At 31.2% G+C, this 21422-nt stretch overlaps 5 protein-coding genes across 5 annotated transcripts; 4 read left to right on the plus strand and 1 right to left on the minus strand.

Annotated features, from left to right (window-relative positions):
- Positions 1 to 2285: 2285 nt before the first annotated feature.
- Positions 2286 to 2586, minus strand: LOC112592019. The gene is made up of 2 exons (XM_025335982.1): positions 2455 to 2586; positions 2286 to 2390 (listed from the first exon to the last, which is right to left on the minus strand). Exons 1-2 carry the CDS (start codon positions 2584 to 2586, stop codon positions 2286 to 2288), a joined length of 237 nt encoding a protein of 78 aa, XP_025191767.1.
- A 3918-nt stretch (positions 2587 to 6504) lies between these two features.
- Positions 6505 to 7264, plus strand: LOC112592020. The gene is made up of 3 exons (XM_025335983.1): positions 6505 to 6775; positions 6895 to 7083; positions 7250 to 7264. Exons 1-3 carry the CDS (start codon positions 6539 to 6541, stop codon positions 7262 to 7264), a joined length of 441 nt encoding a protein of 146 aa, XP_025191768.1. The 5' UTR covers positions 6505 to 6538.
- Position 7265: 1 nt separating this feature from the next.
- On the plus strand, positions 7266 to 10736 carry LOC112592021 (zinc finger MYM-type protein 1-like). The gene is given in 12 exon segments (XM_025335985.1): positions 7266 to 7506; positions 7566 to 7642; positions 7645 to 7763; positions 7837 to 8158; positions 8222 to 8474; positions 8617 to 8635; positions 8666 to 8865; positions 8931 to 9181; positions 9247 to 9599; positions 9726 to 9727; positions 9946 to 10113; positions 10405 to 10736. Coding segments are annotated over 12 exon segments (2289 nt in total). The 5' UTR covers positions 7266 to 7313.
- Positions 10737 to 18460: 7724 nt separating this feature from the next.
- On the plus strand, positions 18461 to 19054 carry LOC112592022 (zinc finger MYM-type protein 1-like). The gene has a single exon (XM_025335986.1). It carries the CDS (start codon positions 18461 to 18463, stop codon positions 19052 to 19054), a length of 594 nt encoding a protein of 197 aa, XP_025191771.1.
- Positions 19055 to 19063: 9 nt separating this feature from the next.
- On the plus strand, positions 19064 to 20320 carry LOC112592023 (zinc finger MYM-type protein 1-like). The gene is made up of 4 exons (XM_025335987.1): positions 19064 to 19352; positions 19443 to 19678; positions 19746 to 20053; positions 20134 to 20320. Exons 1-4 carry the CDS (start codon positions 19064 to 19066, stop codon positions 20318 to 20320), a joined length of 1020 nt encoding a protein of 339 aa, XP_025191772.1.
- Positions 20321 to 21422: the final 1102 nt, after the last annotated feature.

Genomic DNA, 21422 nt, shown 5'->3' on the forward strand with positions numbered 1-21422 from the left:
CAGTTACGTATTGCTCTATACTACTACTTAGATTAATATTGTGCAGTTATCATAACCTGTTTATTTATCTTTCATTTACTGGTTTTATAAATCTTAAGTAAGAATATTTAAATAATATGTATATATATATAATATTATATATTATACCTACACAAAGTTTAAGTATATAAATTATCTATTTAATTTTATAAAGCATAAACATTTGAATCAATAAATTGTAGGTTACTTATTTTAATGTAGTATCCTAACAAAATAATATACTTGATACCTAGCTTTTCTAAAATTAACAAAGTGTATTATTATAATTTGTTTGTAGTTAGTAGACTTGATATACCTAAATAGATATGTATTTTTCCTCTATCAATTATTAAAAGGTGATCTGCGTTGTTTTAAACAAATTATTATAATTTATAATGCAGTATTGTGATTTTAAACTTGATTAGTATTAGATTCATTACTCCATGTTCACTTATGCCTAATAATAATGTTAATTTAATAATTTTATATAACCAAGTTAAAATTTAAATAATTATAGGTGACTAGGACCTATTTTAAAATATATATAGAGTATGAAATAATTAATTAATATTATACTTATCAATTCACTGGTTTCTATATATTTTAATTAAGATGAATGTAAAACAAACATAAAAATGGCAAATATTATTGGTGGTAATAGGTAAACACTATCCTAAATTCGTATACCATATGGCATATTTATACTATTTCTAGATTAACACCTACATAATAATATCTACTATTACTATTTATAATATATAGGTAATTTAGTAAGATTAAAATCTGTGATGCATATTTATGTTTAAAAATAAATAAATGAGTTTAAATGATTATATTGTTAGGTATTTATATTGATATATATATATATATATATATATACACATAATATATAAATATAATATAATATAATATAATATAAAGTCAATCTATTAGAATATGATTAGAGTAGGTATGATAATAATATTATTGACTATTTGGCGGTATTTTAAATAAACAATCGTAGAGCATGATTTTAATACAGGTGCCGAGCTCATGTACGGAATGCTTATATGCCGGCGGTCAAAGGTTAGGCCGAGATATTTAACGTTTGGGAATGAGGGGATCGAAGTACCAAAAAGCGATACCTCTGGACATGGCGCTAATCTGAGTGTAAATGTAGTATGTACTGATTTGGCTTGATTTATTTTAAAACGCCACTTTTTATACCAATCTTCCATTAATGAAAGATGGTTTTGTAGGTTCGTGGAGGCTACAATAGGATCTGAACTGGATGATATTATGACTTTATCGTCCGCATAGTCTGCTACTAGTGTGTTGGGCGTGGTCGGTTGGTCAGATGTATAAATATTGTACAGCGTTGGGGAGAGGATACCACCTTGCTGAACTCCTGCCGTAATACCTGCTATATTAAAGACCGAATTTAAACTGTAGAAAAGCGAATCACGATATAAGTGAGTGCCGTAAATTAAAACGTAACGAACAACATAAAACCGTAGAAAGAAATGATCAGGGAAATCACGATAGGTCTATCAGTGAAATACAATCGGGAAGTAACGTTCGCATAATAACACCCAGAGTAGGGCGTTATTCGAATGAAATTTTATTTAGATGATATTTTATTCGAATGATTTTTTCACGATTATTCGAATAAAAAATCATTCGGATAATTTTCAAACGTTATTATTCGAATAAAAAAATTATTTGGATAATTTCAAAACGTTATTTTTCGAGTAATTTTCGTTAATTTTGCTTGGGTAACCATAAGGTTGGTAATTAAAAACAGGCAAATAGTGTGCATTGTAGGTATTTTAAATTACATGATGATGAAAATATTATAAAATATTATTTATAAAACAAATATAAATTTATAGAAGAAAGTAAAGAATTTGATATATTTTTTTTAATAATTATTTAGTAATATTAAAATATTCATATTATTTCGTAATAATTACAACAATTATAAATAGTAGTAAATAGTAATAACAAAAATGTAAATAAATAATTTTGACAAAAATAAAAATAAATAAATATAGCAAATTTTAAATTTCAATAAATAAGTCTAATAATAGTAAGTAACTAATTATAATTATAATTCAAAAATTAACAAATAATATTATACTTATTAGTTATAACGTTTAACAGTTATGACTGCATTTTTAAATTAGATTTCAAAATAACCCTCTCTTCAAACATAATATCATCTGATAGCTTGTTGGATTTTGGTAAATTGGTCATAGTTGCATATGAAAATAATCTTTCGACGGGAGCTATGACGGCAGTGGCGTATTATAGCATAAAAATATTTCTTTAATTGGTGGATACTGCTGAAGTATTGACAGATCTTGAGATAAATTGTTGAAAAATTGTACGGTCTAAAATTTAAAATACGAGTAATAATTATTATATTTCAATTTATAATTAGGTATATTAATGTACCTGTATTTCTGCCTCTGATGTTGCAGAGCGTCTACTTTGTTGAGCGTTACTGCTAGTGCTCACTAATGGGTCAAAGTTAAAAAAATCGTGAGATTCCTCATTTGATTCTGTGTACAATTCTGTAGATGACATAATATTTATTTCTTCTATTTTATTAGCTACTGCTGTATTAAATATTTTATTAAGTAGATCATGATATGAAGAGTCAATGCAACTTAGCCAACGGTTTTTAAATTTCGGATGAAAGTGCAGAAATTGCAGCATTATCTGCTTCAATTGTATTTAAATTTACTAAATTAGAAAACCTTTTTTCAATACTTGTAAGAATACTATTAAGTAAAGGTTCACAATATCTCCAATCATTTAGCAATAAATGTTGAACTTTACGGCGTAAACTAAATATGATAGGCAAAACAAAACCATAGAAAATATTATTTTCGCCTTGGAGAATATCTAATGCCTCTGCCAAAGGACCGACGCATTTTAAATGTTCTTCTATATAAATATACTCCGAATCTTTTAACATGCTATTTTTTAATCCTTATGCTACGAATAACTCACAATTTTTCTCCTTATTTTTAAAATTTGTTTTAAAGTCATATAAAGAGTTCCAACGCGTATCTCCAGGTCTTGATAATTGATGACCCAATATCTATAATATGATTTAAAAAAATTGAGTGTCAATTTGTGATTATTAAATAATATAAAAGTAAATGATACCGTAAAACACAAATAATTTACCTCAGCAGATTTTGGCCTATATGAAGCATTCCATAATAATTTACACTTTTTCATAACCGAAGTGTGTATTTCATTTAGTTGTGAGTTTTGCGGTGATCGAATAGTTTTAATTAGATCAGTTGTAGCAAAAAGGCTCAATGTATGAGCACAACATCTTAAATGTCGAGGTAGCCATAGACTATTTTCAATTTCCTGTGTTGTTTCTGCTGAATTATAAGTTATTTGTTTATCGTCCTTGGCTATCTATCGATGTATCACCAAATAAATTTATATTTTCATATACACTATCTTCAACATTATCAAAGTGAGTTAATTTAACACCAAACGCTTTAAATGCCTTGAAAAAATTACTACCATTGTCAGTAATTGTTGCAATTATCTATAAATTAGTAAATAGGGAAAATATTAACAATACTTGTACTTAAATGATTTTTATTTAGGCACTATAGGCAGCCATTCACAAAACTAAAAATCATAATAAATCATTGAATTAAAACAAATATTTTCATAATTGTATGTTGTAACTATTATAAGCCTCTTAACCCCCTGTGATTTGTATCTATGTATACAAAGGTTTCACTGTAGGTCTGTAGTATACATACAAAAGTATTAAAATAATTATATTACTACTAAATTATTAATATTATTACTAACCTTATTAGAATCCAAATTGTATTCTAAATGTATGTCTTGTAATATATCACCAATCAATAAATATATGTAATATATCGTTACACTAATGACAATACCTCGTAACTCAATTTTTGTCGATAATGACTTTTTGGTATCAAAATATTTGTAATCTCTTTGTGGTTGTTTTCTTTAATCACCTCCGTAACGATAAGACTGATATTTTCCCTCCAAAATCAATTAAAGTAATATCAGGTATCTCTTTATCACATGTAATATCACGTAACTTAACACAAACGTATGGGTTGAAAAAGTGACGGATTGAAGTCTTCATAACATCAATTTAACAACAGGTAATTATAATATTTTGTTTAAAATCGATTAATTATTAATACATCTAAGTATTAATGCTATTGTTATGTATGTAATAGATGTATTTGATATAATATATTAATTGTAATTAAACGTCTTAGATACGTGATATTTTCATTTTACATAATTCATTTTTTCTGTGTCGCATCCTACTTACGTGAAATTGCGCAAATTACATTATAACATAATATTACCTAGTATGTTATAATGAATACTATTAAATTAATATAATATTTTGTATTAATAATATTATAGACAGTTAGTTTTATTGTATTGTAATAGCTTTACCTACTGTTATATTTATTATAATATATTATATTATTAGTAAATTAATATGTTTAGGCACAATGGCGAGACGCAGATTAAAGATGATGATGGACTTGTCTGTTATAAATAATAATAACAATAATGTGAAAAATGAACATAGTGTTCATAATTTAGCAGATATTATATCTTCAGCTACAATTGTTTTCGATGAACCAGAAATAAATTCAGTTGTAGAAATAAATAATGAGGTGTTAGCATTTCCATTGGAACATTATACAGATAATTTTGAAGTGAATTCTGATAATAAAATATTGAAGATAATAATAGGATGTTAGATATTCCACTGGAAAATTATGAAGTGAATACTATGAATGCTGATATAAATACTGAAGATTATAATAGAATGTTAGAAATTCCACTGGAAAATTTTGAATTGAATACTGTGAATTCTGATATAAATATTGAAGATTATAATAGAATGTTAGAAATTCCACTGGAAAATTTTGAATTGAATACTGTGAATTCTGATATAAATATTGAAGAGGATAATGATAATATGTTAGAAATTCCACTGGCAAATAATATACCTTTATGTTATGAATTATTAACTGAGAATATTTTTAAACCAAATTATATAAGTAATGAAAATGAAAAAATTGATGTAGAAAATATAAATGTGAATAATGTACAATCTAAAGCTAATGACACGCGTAGTATTAAGCCTCAACCAAACAAATGGAAAAGAAAAATTAGTCAAAGATGTAGAATGATTGGCCAAGAATACATGGGTTTTCAGAGGAAAGGAAATGTAGTTAGTCAAGATGTACAACGACCAGCAAGAAATATACAGCCAATTTGTGAATCTAAATTTTGTATTAAAGCAAAAAACCGTTTTTGCCAATCTTTTAATGAAAATCAAAGGTTGGAAATATTTTCTACATTTTGGGATTCATCATGGGAAGCAAAAAAAGACATTTTCATGTAATATGGTAACAAAAATGATAACTAAAAGTAATACTACCGGATGTAATGATAGTACTAGACGATTAAATACATACACATATCATTTAAAATATAAAGATTTACCTGCATTACAAGTATGTAAGAAAATGTTCTTGGGTACTCTTGGAATGAATGAATTTATGCTACATTCTTGGGTAAATGAATCAAACCATGGTATTCCAAAGTTATCCAAAATTACATCATATGATAATTCAGGTCAAATTATCAAATTATCACCACAGAGTATAGCTAGGAGAGCATTTTTTTGTGATCGTTTAAAACATATTAAAAGTTGGTTTAACAGCCTGGCAAAAATGCCATCTCACTATTGTCGTGATAGAACAAATAGATTGTATCTTGAAGGGCCTTTTAACAGCTTTCAAGAAGTATTCACTTGTTATAAAAAAAAATGTTCTGAAGATCAATTTATTCCATTAAGCAAATGTTTTTTTACTCAATACATGAAAGAAAATAAAGTGTCAATATTTAAACCACGTAAAGACCATAGGCGCGAGGGGGGGGGGGGGGGGGGGCTTCCCCCCCCCTAAATTAGTCTTAGCCCCCCCCAAAAATCTACAAATTTAAAAAGCTATAATATTATAAATGTGTACAGTTTTTTTTTTATATTTAAATAATATTATATATTATGAGACTGCCATATTAATTATAAAATAAAAAGTATCACTGATATTGTAGAAATAAATGTATAATATTATTTTGATCCTATATTATTAGGAATTATTACATTGTTTTATTATTGCTATCACGTCATGATCGCGATTGTATATTATACTAAATGTCTAAATGTATATTTAGGTACCTACTTCATAATAAATAATTATATAAGATACTCTTTACTATAAACGCACGATTCCAGTAATAGCCAATACTTGTTAATCCCGCATAATATTCCCGAACTAGGTATTTCCCTAGCGACATATTATGATCGCTATCCTCTTGTCGTTTTCATTACAACAGTTAACAATCCGCGTTTACGTTAGTTTATCGTTCATTTTACATGATCATTGATCAGTGCATTCAAACTTATTTCAACGTTTTTAAAATCTTAACAATGGAAAGTAAAAAGTTATTCAACATTTTCAATAACAAAAATAAATCCACAACTACTTCTACAAGTTCTACAGTTTCTACAAAAATAGATGTTGATCAAAATATATCGGTTTCTATCACTACTGCTACCAATACCAATATTGTCAACATCGATGATGAATCTATTACCAATAATACCTCAAGTGGACATTTAGATCTTGGCGATTTAAATTCTGGGCCTATGAGGCCAATTTTAAAAGTAAGTACTTTTTACAAACTTATTGTATTGTTCATAATTTATATTTATGCAATTTTTAATTTTAAGTTGTAATTACTAATTGTTTAGGTAGATAGTTAATTACTTCAATGTTTTTCTAGGTATTTCCAAAAACTAAATTTGGACAACAAAACAGATCATTTTCTTGTACACACTATAAAAAATTTCCATGGATTGAGTATAGCATTAAAAATGATGCTATTTTTTGTTATGCTTGTCGTTTATTTTCAAAAGACTCTGGCCATGTTGAACAAACATTTATTAGTATTGGATTTAATAATTGGAAAAAAGTAAGTTTTTAATAATAAATTTTAGATTTTAGAATTCTATACAAATACAATTAACTTTATATCTGGGTATACACTGTATGTCTGTATGTTCTGCAATACATCACTACTTATTATTTCTTAACCATTAATGAGTTTTTATTTTATTGTTTTAGTTAAGTGGTTATAGAGATTCAAAGGTTAATTGTACAAAACTTGAGTTGCATAACAGTTGTATACATCATTTAACTGCTATGTCTAAATGGTCAGGTCACAACTCAATGCAAAAAAATGGGTCTGTTCATAACAAAATTGTTTCTGCAAGTATGCAACAAATAAAAGAAAACAGAACCTACATGATGCAGTTAATTGAAATAACATTGTTTTTAAGTAAACAAGGAATTGCTTTTAGAGGCCATAGAGAAAACGAGTTTTCTATAAACAGAGGTTTGTACTTCTAAATATGTTTAAATATTCTTATTTTAAAATTATAAAACACATTTTAGGAAATTTTAAAGAAACTTGCCAAATGGTTGCTAAATTTGATGAAATATTTGCAAATCATTTTTATTCCAAAACCAACTATATACAAGTTGATCTGTGCAGAACACTATTATTGATGTATGTGCTAAGAAAATTAATGATTTTATTTGCAATGAAATTAAAGAATGTGGTGTATTTAGTGTAATGGTGGATGAAGCAAGGTAAACATTTAACTTAGTGATAGTTTATATACCCGATAAAAAACAATTATGTTTATATTTATATACTTTCTAGATCTTTCAATGAAGAGCAGCTTTCTTTTTGTATAAGATATACTAAAAATTTAGATGTTGTTGAACGATTTTTAACTTTTCTAAATGTATCAGAGAAACAAGATGCTGATTCATTGAGTACTATTATGTTTAATTATTTGGATGCAAGTAACATCGCTCAAATACCAATAGTCGCACAGTCATACGACGGAGCTAGCGTGATGTCTGGCCGATTTAATGGTGTGCAACAAAAAGTAAAGTTGAGACACCCATGTGCCATCTATACTCACTGTATGGCACATAGAGTCAATTTAATTGTAATTGACATGTGCAAGATAGTTAAGGTAAAGAAAAATATTTTCATTATTTTAAACGTATCATAACTTTTATATTATGTACATTTTTAGGAGACCCGATATGTGTTTAATTGTCTTGAATCCATATATATTCATTTTTCTATGCCAACAAACAACTTCAAATTTAAAGAAATTCAAAAACAACTAGGTTTGAAAAAAATATCTATCACAGCAATAAGTGATACACGTTGGAATTGCAGAGTCAAAAATTGTACTTCAGTTAAACATAATTTTAAAGCAATAATTGAAGCATTAAAAGAAAAAATTGAGAATTCTAATGATCGAGATGTTTCCCAGGCCTTAGGTAAATTTTAAAATATAAGTCAAATTTGTTTTTACTAACTCATACTCATACCTCTTAAACATTTTATTTTTTTATTATAAACTAAACGGTGAATTGTAATCATACAGTAACAATTAATTGATTAGTAATAATTTTTTAATAGGAATTTTATCTATAATGAATACGGTTTCATTTATTTTTCATCTCATTGTCTTGGAAGATATATTACAAGTTATCAATATTCTTAGCACCCAGTTACAACAAAAAACAGCTACATTGGGCAAAGCTGGCCTAGTTATTGAAGGTGTAATAAAAACGTTTGAAGAGAAACGTTCAGATAAGTATTTTTCTGAAGTATGGTCTACTGTTGAATTGTTTTCTGAAACTCATGGTATTGAAACACCTATAAAAGGTTAGTATAAAAATATTTTAATTATTGATATGAAGTATATTATTTAAAATTACTGTTGATTTCAGATTGTACAGCTAAGAGATTAAAAAGAGAACCAAATCATTTGAAGGATTTTCATTTATCATCAACCACAAGCACTGAACAAATTGATGAAAATAAAAAACGCTGGCGAATAATTTATTTCAAATTAATTGATACTATTGTTACAAACATAAAAAAAAGATTTTCCACTGAAAGCCTAAAAATGGCAACAGCAGTTGATAATTTTATGATGTTAAATTATGATGATAGCACTTTTTTCATTGAAAATTATAAAGTAAGGATAAATTATTAACATGAGATGTATTCAATTTAATATAAAATTAATTTCTTTTCTTATAGGAGTTGTTCAATATTGACTTAAATGCTCTTAAAAGTGAAATGATGGTGGTAAAAAATTGTGTCCTTCGATCAAGCATAAAATTACAGATTGATTTTGATAAAATAAAAGAAGTGGTACAATCTGAAATTTATCCAAATTTATACACTTTGTTGAAAGTGGCTCTTTCAATTCCTGTTAGTTCTGCCACGTGTGAGCGTTCTTTTTCCAATATGAGAAGAATTAAAAATTGGCTGCGCACATCGATGGATCAGGAGCGATTTTCCAGTTTGGCAATAATAAATATCGAAAGAGATGTATCAAATCAGCTTAAAGCTGAGGATATACTTTTTGAGTATGCTAAGACCAATAAAAGGTTACAATTATAATTTGTTGTTTGTTTATTTTGATTGATATATTATTATATTAAAAATTAAAATAATTTAATAAATGTATTACTATGTTGTTAAAATTATGTTATTATAAATCACATCCCCACTAGAAGTGAGTAATATAACCTGAGATAGGTCAACCGTAATAATGAAGAAAAAAAAATTTAATCAGGTTACTAATATTATAAGGTAAGATAATATGAATGTTGATTGGGGGGGATGTGGGGGGCAAAGCCCCCCACGGGTCTGCCTGCCCTTAATATATTCAGCCCCCCCAAGTCAAAAGTTGAAATTGCGCCTATGGTAAAGACCAATGTGATTTATGTTCAGCATACGAAAATTTCCAAGTATCTGAAGAAGAATATGCTATGCATATTGCTCTTAAAAATAGTGCAAGGGAAGAGAAACAAAAGGACAAAAAAAATGCAGAAGAAAATAAGTGTTACTGTTTTACTTTCGACATGCAAGCGGTCAAATTATGCCCTGCAGTACAAGCAAGTGCATTATATTATTCTATGAAGTTAAAAATTCATAACTTGACAATATATAACTTAGCAACTAATGAATGCAGTAATTACTGGTGGCATGAAGGCGAAGCAGATTTAGAGGCATCTATATTTGCTACAATTATTATCAAGCACTTATTAACAAAATGTACTGAACAAATACCAATTATTATCTACTCTAATGGATGTGGGTATCAGAACAGAAATGTTATTCTTTCAAACGCTCTTCTTCAGTTTTGTAAGACTCAAAATATTGTTATTAAGCAAAAATTTTTAATTAAAGGACATACACAAAAGGAATGTGATAGTGCACATTCTCTTATAGAAAGGAAAATCAAAAATAAAGATATTTTTTTGCCCTCTGATTATGTGCGATTAACAATAGAATCTCGAAACAATCTTAGTCCATTTGAAGCAATCCTATTGACACACAGTTATTTTTATGATTTTAAACATTTAAATGCTTACACCTCTATAAGACCTGGTATTGGAAAGGGAGAACCAGAAGTTAAAGACATTCGTGAACTATTATATGACCCATCAACATCATGCATTTATTTCAAACTTTTATTTGATAACCCATACTGTGCAATACCAAAAAAAAGTATTTCCTAGAAAGAAAACTATAAGAATAGATGAAGATCAACAATTTCAATATAAACCATTGTACAAGAAACCATTGAATTTATCATTATCTAAATGGAATGATCTATAAAAACTCAAACAAGTTTTACCTATTGATACTCATTAATTTTATGATACACTTTTACATTGTAATGAACTAAAAACCAAAAAAGGTAAAGTCTAGTCATATTCATTGTATTTAATATTTTATTGTTATAATCTAAAATGTTGTTTTATTTTATATTTTTTTGTTATAATATTGATCATAAGACTGATCTCCATTACTTAATATACCTAATAATATTTTATTGTTATAATCTAAAATGTTGTGTTTTATTTTATATTTTTTTGTTATAATATTGATCATAAGCCTGATCTCCATTACTTAATATAATAATATTTTATTGTTATAATCTAAAATGTTGTGTTTTATTTTGATTAACATCATAATATTGTTTATTATTTTAAATAATTACTTTTTATTATATTTTTTTGTTATAATATTGATCATAAGACAGATCTCCATTACTTAATTTAATAATATTTTATTGTTATAATCTAAAATGTTTTTTTAATTTCTTAAATTTTAATAGTTTACTTTTGTGTTGTTATTTTTAATAATCCTGTTTTTATATTCATAACATCATGTTTTCGGTAAAGACTGATCAAGAGAGCATAATACTGATCCACACTACTACTTTCCTATGTTTAAGTAATAATTATTATAAAATGTATGGTTAAAATTTAATCATTTTACAAACAGTAATACTTCGTATATTTAACAAAAATACCACGTATCTAAATTACTGGTAGAGCAATATCACGTATCTCCTTTAAACTGTATACATAAAAAAATGTATGGATTATTTATATATATAATATTCCAAAAAAATATAAGTTATTTTAAAATGCAAACATAAAGAATGTAGTCAATGTGTAACAATAATTATTCAGTTTTATGTTTCTCCTGAAAAGTACCAAAAATTTAGTTACGAGGTATTTTCATTAGTGTAACGATATATGTAATATATTACTAATAACTATGTGTTCCACGAAATCTACGACAAGCCAAACTCGATGATCGCCGTTCGAATTTATCGACATCGATCCAATGTATTGTTACGCCCAAAAAACTTCTTTTTTTTTTGATGACCAGACATCAGTTGTGGTACATACATATTTTATATCCTTAATATAATTTATAATTTTTTCATTAATGTCTTCGAACAAATTGTGTATTTTTCTCCCAAGATTTCGTCGACTAGGAACATTAATTTTTTTAGTGATTCCAATATTTTCAAATATTTTTTTGAAAAATGGGTTTTCTACAGTTCTTAATGGGACCATTGGTAATAAAATTGGTAATATCTTTGTCAAATTGATCTTGGGTATATTTATCACGATGTACTTTACTAACTGCATTATCCTTATCCTTAATTTTTAATCGTTTTTCTGATAAATAATTTTCATATGAATCAATAACGGATTGATCATGTCTTCTTTTGAGATGAGACTTAAAATTGGACGTTGATGATAATGATCCTTTTATATCAACATGACGTAGCTCACATGTTACGCATGTAGCGATTACTTTATTATTGTCCATTTTAGATTTTATTTTAAAAAACTTACCATCTAAAATGGACATAGAATCAGTCATTTCAGACACTTCAGTATTATCCTCGGTTGACTTTTGTGTTGAAATTATTGAATCTTCGCTACGTACATTCAAGGAATTCATATTGAAATAAATTGATATTTTAAATTAAACTAAACACCACTGTGACAGATTCATACACTCGCGCATAGAATAACTAATGAAGCAACACCACACAAGTAATATACTAATATCATAAGATAATCTTTAAAGTTTACGCTGTACAAAGTACATCTGATAAACCACGTTTTCGATGTTTAAATATCATAATATCAAATAGATAATTTTTATAGCTATAAGCCTATACCTTTATATTTTTGTGTAGATCTCTATATTTGAACTTATAAATTTAATATGAGAGACAACATAAGTATAATATATACGATATACCAACCTTATAGTATAATATATAATATTATATACAATAATAGCTACATGTCTATATCCAAAAACTTAATGGTATTTGGGTGTATGACATGTGCATGTGCTAATGCCTAATGAAATAAAACAATATTCTAGTGTGCCGTGCAGATCACGCTATGGCTATAATATGCTCCTCGTATTCGTGAAGCGTCAGAACAAGCTACAGCTTGCAGTATTTAAAATGATATAATAAAAATCAATAAAGCGTTTGATTAGTAAATTATTAAAAAAAATTAATTTAGTTTAATATATCACAGTATAATTAATGCTATTATTAACTAGAATACTTATAAATTATAATCTTACTACCATTATCTTCTTTTAATATAAAACAAAGAATAGTTGCTACACGGGCCGATAGGTTTAGTGTTCCGACCAATCGAAAAATTCCGTTTTTTTTCTTCCAGTCGTAGTCCCATATCTCCCATCGTTATCGTTTCTCCCACAGCCGTCGTTATCGGTTCGGTCGTTGCTCATTACTCATTATTATTGTTTTTATATACCGTTTTTTCCGCTTTTCGCACGGGTTTCCGGCCTTTCGAGACCTCTTTCCGTCGCGTTCTCGACGCTATAGCCCGGAGCGGGTCTTTTTCGTCCCGTTCGCGGCCGTCGCGTCCGGAAAACGCGTTCTCCGGTCGGTCGTCGTATCGTCACTATTGTTTTTTTTTTTTTACGATACGATAAATCGTTTATCCGTATCGAATACGCGTCCTTTAGTTTTCGGTGTCTCCACCCTCGGACGCATCCGCGACCTTATCGTCTCGATAGCGTACGAAATACGATTATATGTGTATATATATATATAATAATATTATTTAAAAAAAGAAACGTGCGTACCATTGTTGACGTACGTCAGATCGTGTTTATTATATACAAAAAAATCGCAAAATCGTTGCTCTTCAGTCGTTGTAATGCCTTTAATCGCATACCTTTGGGGGGGATATCGTGATATGTGTATGTGATGATAAACTCGGTACGTCGTTTAGACGTATACGATTAAAATAATGTAGAGGAATACGTCGGAAACACTCTAAATGACGATTAATATGCGATTTACGGTTTCGTGACACGCGAATCGTAAAAATTGTATCGCTTAAATGACGTGTAATATAGTATTCATCGCATCTCTAAAACGGTTTAAGTGCTCGAAATTCGGTTACGGTTTTCAACTCAAACTGTAGTCGATAGGTGTTAGGATAGGTTCCCCAACGTTAGGTAGGCAGGTTCGATTCCCGTTCCGGCGTATTCCGGGCGGCCTCATATGAAACTACTCGTACGGAATTTTTTGCATTTTTTTTTTCATTTAATTCGATCATTATTAATTGCTATTTTCGTTTTGGTATCCAATCTTACACTAATGCTCATAAAATATTTTTCAAACTTTAAAAACGATTTTTGATCTCACACATTACATTTTATATTGCTTGATTGATGATGACAAAATATATTATATTATTATACTCAATAAATATATACATTTGTGTTTATATATGTTACACATTATAACTTATTATATTATATATTATACTTAATTAAAAATAAAAACCAATTATAGTTATTGCTAACAGTCTGCATAATTCAAATGTACATATGTGATATGCAATTTATATTATAACCTGAGAACATTCTATTGATGACGATACAGTTGTTTCACTCGCTTACATTTGAAAGATACAGGGGAAAAACAGTAGCACATTTTTTTTCTTTTGATTTTTAAATATTTTGTCATCACAGAAAGAGCATAATATTTCTTTTCGATATCTAACCATCTATAAAATATGAAAAAAAATATTAATTATGAATAGTTTTTTTGATTTTCAACTTGCTAACGTTTGACATGCATTTTCCTTAATGCGTTTAACATCTCTCCTTTACGCCCACATTGTCCGCGATCCAACGCGGTCAAATCGCCTACCTGGGAGGTTCAAACGCGTTTAATTGGATTTTCAGTGGTGATCGCTTGAAAAATCGAGCGCTCGATTCGACTTAAACTTTTTTGCGTACTAAACAGCACAACGCCTTCGACGTCAGGAGGTATGACAATCCGCCGCAGGCGGATTGCCCTGTCAGGAATCGATATTCACTGGACGATGACTGATAACTAGACACTTAATTACCTTTTCGGAATATATTTATTTATTTTCCATGCACAAAAGCACAGGACAAGCTATGGGACAAGGTGTATTACACCTGTAAATTTAATGAAATGACCGACCACTAAACGCTCGAACTGAACTTTTATCTACTTTTATTATATTATAAGATTATTATTTACGCGTTTAAAACGACACCGCCAAAGTGTAGAGCCACCAAATCAGAGGTACCAACATCTCAATCGTCGTTATCACTGGTTTTGCCTATTAGACTATTCTAACTGCTGTATTCTTAAGTCCTGTCTCCGACCTAGGAAATTCACTTCTAACGATATTCAGCTATCTAGGGTACTCACATACAGCGAGTTTTACCGACCTAGGGTATTTTAATACAGCGAGTTTCACCAACCTAGGGTATTCACTTACAGCGAGTTTCACCGTTGCTAGTATGTTACATATTTTGTACTACATAGTATAATTTTTATTCGAATAACATTTTGAAATTATCCGAATAATTTTTTATTCGAATAGTTATCTAGATTAAATTTTGCCCAACTCTGATAACACCAGTAACACAGGAGCCAGGCACGTCCGGATGGGGGGGGGGGTAGGTGGTGCAAATGCACCACCTGAAAATTTTATTAAAATTGGATTTTTCAAATAAATAAAAAAAGTAAAAATTCCTTCTCTATTATTTTATAATTTATGTCCATGGACCTTGATTATGCCAATATATTATTAAATATTAAATTCCTATTTTTAGAACCGTCGTGCGTCGTCTGTACTGACGTTCGCGCTACAGTCACGAAAGAAAGACAATTCCACGCTGCATGCGTCTATAAATACACTCATTTTAGTCACTATAATGATATTATTATTAAATTCTTTGTGTGGTTATTATTGTTGCGTCCCTTATGTCAACGTCGATTCATATATCAACGTAGAAATAGAAATACTAATGTTTGCAAGTTAAAAGATTAAGTCTTTATTTAATACAATTAACTCGTACAAGAATACAATTTTATAAGCACAAGATGGTGTGAGTGGTGTTACGACCCTGCCTCTGAGAGTCTCGAATATCCCTAACCATCTGCTGAGCTCTTGCCCTGGTCTCCCTTATATATGGTTAACCGTCAAGAGTGGTGACTGGGGAGGTGGTGACTTCCGATGACCTAAAGGAGCTCTCTAAATTAAATGTATTATTCAGTTGGGTGCCTTTCCTGCGATTTCATCGGTTCTAAGAATTACAAGACGTGTGATCAAGTCTTAATTGTCATATTAAATAGTACAATGTTAACACTATCGTTTACTCATCATTTCTGAGAAGTCTAGGACGTGTAATCATGTCTTATTCATTATATTAAATATCACGATGTGCAGGTGATCAACATAGCCGTTCGATACTACACTGTTTGAATTTATTATCCCATCGGTATACACATCACCTCTCCGTATAATATATATGTGTAAAATAACACGGCACGTAACATTATTATGAGTATGTATTGTGTTTCTGTAAACTGCATATTATATTATGAATTATGATAGTCTAATATTATTGACTTATTGTTCACTTGGTTTTTAATTTTACTAACGTTAACATCACAATATCACATTTGAATAATCATGTAAAATTGTGGTATTTATTTATTATTATGAGTAATTATTTATTAAACTTTTAATTTTAAAATTATGTCTTCTAATAAACGGAATTCACAAACTATTACCAATTTTTTGTCCAAATCAATAAAAAAACAAAAATTCAAGATAGAAAAGTAAGTGGTTAAAATAAATGTATACACCTAAATAATATATTATAATTTATAAGTATTTTTTTTTATTTAATACTACCTATTAGGTACTTTCCGTGTGTTGCGGGGTCGACCAGTTCTTCCAGGTTGCCCCGGAGACACTCAGCCTCTTTATGTAACCGCGGGGTTGTCTCTTCCGGGCAGTAGTCCCGGATGACTCCGGGGGTCCTACCCGGGGCGCCGCCTCACCTCGGGCGCCATAATGAGTGACCGCCACGGCCAGAGCCCGACGGATTATCGCCTGAGTCAAACCCCTTCTACTAAGGCGGTACTCCCACAACCACCACGAGTCCTTCCTCAAGTGTGCCTTTCCCGGTGCGGGCGAGCGCGAGTCCTCGGTGAGTCCACGCGGTCGTGCGCCTCGGGTCAAGCACGCTCGGAGCGTCGAGGCGCTATTAGCAAGCCGACTCGACGAGGCTTACTCCGAGTCCCGTGGTACAAGGTTTGAACCCGGCGTTCAGGACCTCGCAACTGTCTTGTCCGCAAGCAGGTCGATTGGGGCACCGCTGTGTGTACCGCGACGACCCCTTTATAGCGCGTATGGTTTTGATCTTTATCGACAGATTGCCGTTTCTGCCGGTGCCTCTCTCGTATCAAGCCCCGAGCCGGCTGAATACGTGCACGTGCTTCGCTCGACGGATGGTCTGGCCCCTCTAGTTCGAGCTCTCGGTCTAGGCAAGAATTTGTTCATAGGGAGCGAGGGCACACCATTCGCCCCGCGAGATTTTCCGTCCGTCCCGTCACCGAGGAGGTCGGGCATTCAGTCCGTCCCGCCGGGTATCCCGTCCCTCGCTCCCGGTAGTGTCTTAGTATGGAGGGCGTTCAACGATCCTGTGGGGGCGCCGTCTTAGAGCCCTTTTGATCCGGCTATCGGGTCCCGCTTCGCCTGCCACTATCCGGTACTTCGCAGGCTTTCGCCCCGCCGCCATCGGTGACAGCGACGTTCGTTCCGGCTAGGCCCACTCGGACGATTTGTGCCCGCGTGGATAGGGGAGACTGTCCCCATGTCTCTGGCAGTGCGCCGTGCTCTGCACGTACGCCCTCTGGCCACACGCCCGACCACTGTGGTTTTAAAATTAGGGGTCTGGGTCGTGCCCGCGGGGTCGCCCTATATCTTTACGTTCTAGGACTTCCCGGGAGAAGTTTTTGAACGCAAGGAACATGGCCTCCGTGGAGGTCATGGTATCGCAGTCGCACGGCCAGTTCACACCTTCCGCTTGCGCTGCGGCTGCGAGCTTGTTTCTTTCCTGGCTATATGATGGGCAATCGTATAGCACATGCTCCGCGGTTTCCTCCGGAAGACCGCATCGGCAACGTGCCTCGCCTCGAAGGTTGAAATGACAGAGCGACGAATTGAAATTCCCGTGTCCGGTCACGAACTGCGAGATGTAGTGGTCCGGAACGAACCACGGCCTCTCGAGCCTGCGCCGGACGTCCGGGAACCAAATCGCCGTCCGCCTACCTTTGTCACTGGCGACCCATCTCTCCTGCCAGAGGCGTATGGTAGTGTCGTAATACTGTTTCGCCTTTCCAGCAACTTCTGACGCCGACTTGTTTCCCCTCCTCACGGCGTTCTTGTTCCGTTCGACCTTAGCCAGCCGAACTAGTTCTAAGTCGAGGGGAGGTGCTCCGGCTATGACCTGGAGCCAAAAATTTCTTGAAAAAGCTAAACAACACGAAAAAAATGATTGGCGCATTGATTCTTGTATACGGTCTAAAGATTTTATGGACATGATGAAAAGTAATAGTGGTATTGATCAGATATTAGATTCTCATTATAGAAACAAAATAACTGAAAATAGAACTAATTTAAAACCAATTGTAACATCACTTTTATTCTGTGCATTACATAACTTACCTATTCGTGGAGATAATGATAATACTGCTGTATTTAATAATCTACTAGAATTCAGGATTTACGCTGGTGATTTAGTTTTAAAAAGTCATTTAGAAAAATCTCCTAAAAATGCCTTATATATATCTCACCGTGTACAAAATGAACTAATAGAATGTGCATCATCTACATTAAGGACAGTTATTACCAATGAAGTTAGACAAGCATTTTGTTTTTCAATTATAGCTGATGAAACAGCGGATATTAGTGGTGTTGAGCAACTATCAATATGTGTAAGGTACTTGAAGGATAAATTAGTTCATGAAGAATTTTTAGGATTTTTCCCTCTACTTGAATTTGATGCCAAATTTATTACAAAAATAATTTTAGAGGCATGTAGTAATATTGACATTAATATGAATAAATGTGTTGGTCAAGGTTTTGATGGATGTGCAACAATGGCAGGGCATATATCAGGAGTACAAAAATGAATTAATGACATGTACCCAATGGCTCATTTTTTTCATTGTGCAAGCCATCGTTTAAATTTGGTTATAAATGATTTAAACACTGTGACAGAAGTTAGAAACTGTATTGGAAAAATCAAAGAAACAATCACATTTTTTAGAGATAGTGCTCTCCGCAAAAATATCATTGGAGGTAGTGTTTTAACTAAATTATGTAAAATACGAATTGTGGAAAAACATAAAAGTGTCAGACAATTTAATGAACGGTTTGTAACAATTGTAGAAAGCTTAGAAGAAATATTTAAATCAAATAATTTCAATAGTAAAACAAAACAGCGTAGCTATGAACTTTTATCTGCGATAACTACTCCCACTTTTGTAGTTATACTATCAATAATTTCGAAATATTCAGAAAAATTTGAAATTATTTCAACAGTACTACAAGGCATTGATGTTGATTTGCAACAAGCTACTAGACATGTTCAAGACCTCTTATCTATGTTACAAAAAGATCGTGGTGATTGTGAGACTCAATTTAGTTCAATATTTGAAAAAGCAGTAGAAATTGCATCCAAAATAAATCTGGAATTGACTTTACCTCCACGAAACGCCCGACAGACACACCGTGAAAATTATCCGACTAATAATGTACAGGACTATTTTAGACAGTCTTTATTTATTTCATACATTGAATCAATTATTATTTCTATAAAAGAGATTTTCTGATGAAAAACTGAAAATATTTGCATTATTTGACTTACATCCCAAAAAAATTAAGTATATGAATCGACAAACATTCATGAAGACACTTAAAGTTATCTGTCAAGTTTATGGATCAATTCTAGAAAATTTTGAAGAACAAGCCTTATCGTGGTATGAATTATGGCAAGATAAACCACTCGAAAATGACATGAAACTGATTGATATTCTTGATTACGAAACATTTTACCCAGTTGTATGTATAGCAATACGAATTTCCATAACTTTACCTGCAACTTCATGTTCAGTGGAAAGATCTTTTAGGTAATATTTTCTATATTATATTTCTTATTTTTTCATTAAGTATATTATTCTTTCAAAATAATATGTCATTATATTTTTAGCACTTTACGTCGTTTAAAAACATGGTTGAGAAACAAAATTGGAAATGAAAGGTTAAGTAGTTTAGGTCTGATTAATATTCATCGACAAAGATATGAGAATAAGGAGTTTTTTGACCAGCAACTAGAAGCTATTATTCAAAAGTTTGGATTGAGTTCTCGGCGATTGGAATTGCTTTTCAATGATTAATAAAATAATAATGTATAACTTAAATAAAAAAATACATATTTACTAAAATCAAAAAATAAATAAGTTTTGTTTTAAATATATTTTGTTCATTTATTATTATTGGTGTATAGAGATATTATTAAGTTATTGTTGGGGGGTGTGGGGGACTTTGCCCCCCACGTTTTATATTGACACTAAAAGTATTTTGCACCTAGTGAGCTACTTCTCTTTGGGCGTGCCTGACAGGAGCATATTACATGTTTTTCGGATAAATTTGTTAAAAACGAAATTAAATTATTAATTGATAGTGGTTCTGAAATGAACATTATAAAAATTTCAAGTTCACGCGTTTGAAAAAACATAAACTGAAATTACAACCAACGAAGTGTGCATTCTTACGTAAAGAGGTTTTGTATTTGGGGCATTTGATTAGCGAAAACGGGGTAACACCAGATCCGAATAAGTTGTATTAAAGATTATCCGAGACCTTTAACCGAGAAGGATGTTAAATCTTTCTTAGGTTTACTTAATTATTAGCGACGATTCGTTGACAATTTCGCCAAAATTGCTAAACCTCTAACTTATTAAAAAAGAACACACCATTCGTATAGACTGATATGTGCGAAGACGCTTTCCAAGAATTAAAAATAGCATTAATGAACCCACCTCTGTTAGTATACCCCAACTGAGAGAATGGAAATTTTAACTTCATGACGGATGTAAGTCAATATGCAATTGAGGCCGTCCTTTCACAAGGGAAGGTACTAAAAGATCAACCAGTAGCTTATGCAAGTAGGACGTTAAATAAGGCCGAAACAAATTACAGTGTAATTCAAAAAGAATTATTAGCGATAGTGTGGGAGGTTAAATATTTTAGGCCGTACCTATACGGAAAAAAATTTAAAATAATAACTGACCATCGACCGTTGACATATTTATTTAACATAAAAGACGTTTCATCGCAATTAATGAGATAGCGATTACAACTCGATGAGTACGATTACAAAATTGCCTATAGAGCAGAGCCTCCAGCATGCAAACACGGATTGTTTATCATACTAGCTCTACACTCTCGCCGAGGCGACACGAGGCAACGCGAGCATGAGAGTGCAGTCGGTTCACT

The sequence above is a fragment of the Melanaphis sacchari genome, unplaced genomic scaffold (assembly GCF_002803265.2).
Source record: "Melanaphis sacchari strain LSU unplaced genomic scaffold, SCAv2.0 Contig1539_pilon_pilon, whole genome shotgun sequence".
NCBI lineage: Eukaryota > Metazoa > Arthropoda > Insecta > Hemiptera > Aphididae > Melanaphis > Melanaphis sacchari.

Excerpts from the sequence above, each read along its gene's own strand:
- LOC112592022 (XM_025335986.1), top strand. The coding sequence starts at position 18,461 with ATGATGAAAAGTAATAGTGGTATTGATCAGATATTAGATTCTCATTAT.
- LOC112592019 (XM_025335982.1), bottom strand. The coding sequence starts at position 2,586 with ATGTCATCTACAGAATTGTACACAGAATCAAATGAGGAATCTCACGAT. Across the intron at positions 2,391-2,454 it reads CATCAGAGGCAGAAATACAG|ACCGTACAATTTTTCAACAA; the intron begins GTACATTAATAT and ends TTTAAATTTTAG.
- LOC112592020 (XM_025335983.1), top strand. The coding sequence starts at position 6,539 with ATGGAAAGTAAAAAGTTATTCAACATTTTCAATAACAAAAATAAATCC. Across the intron at positions 6,776-6,894 it reads CTATGAGGCCAATTTTAAAA|GTATTTCCAAAAACTAAATT; the intron begins GTAAGTACTTTT and ends ATGTTTTTCTAG.
- LOC112592023 (XM_025335987.1), top strand. The coding sequence starts at position 19,064 with ATGTACCCAATGGCTCATTTTTTTCATTGTGCAAGCCATCGTTTAAAT. Across the intron at positions 19,679-19,745 it reads AAAATTATCCGACTAATAAT|AGATTTTCTGATGAAAAACT; the intron begins GTACAGGACTAT and ends TTTCTATAAAAG. Across the intron at positions 20,054-20,133 it reads TCAGTGGAAAGATCTTTTAG|CACTTTACGTCGTTTAAAAA; the intron begins GTAATATTTTCT and ends TTATATTTTTAG.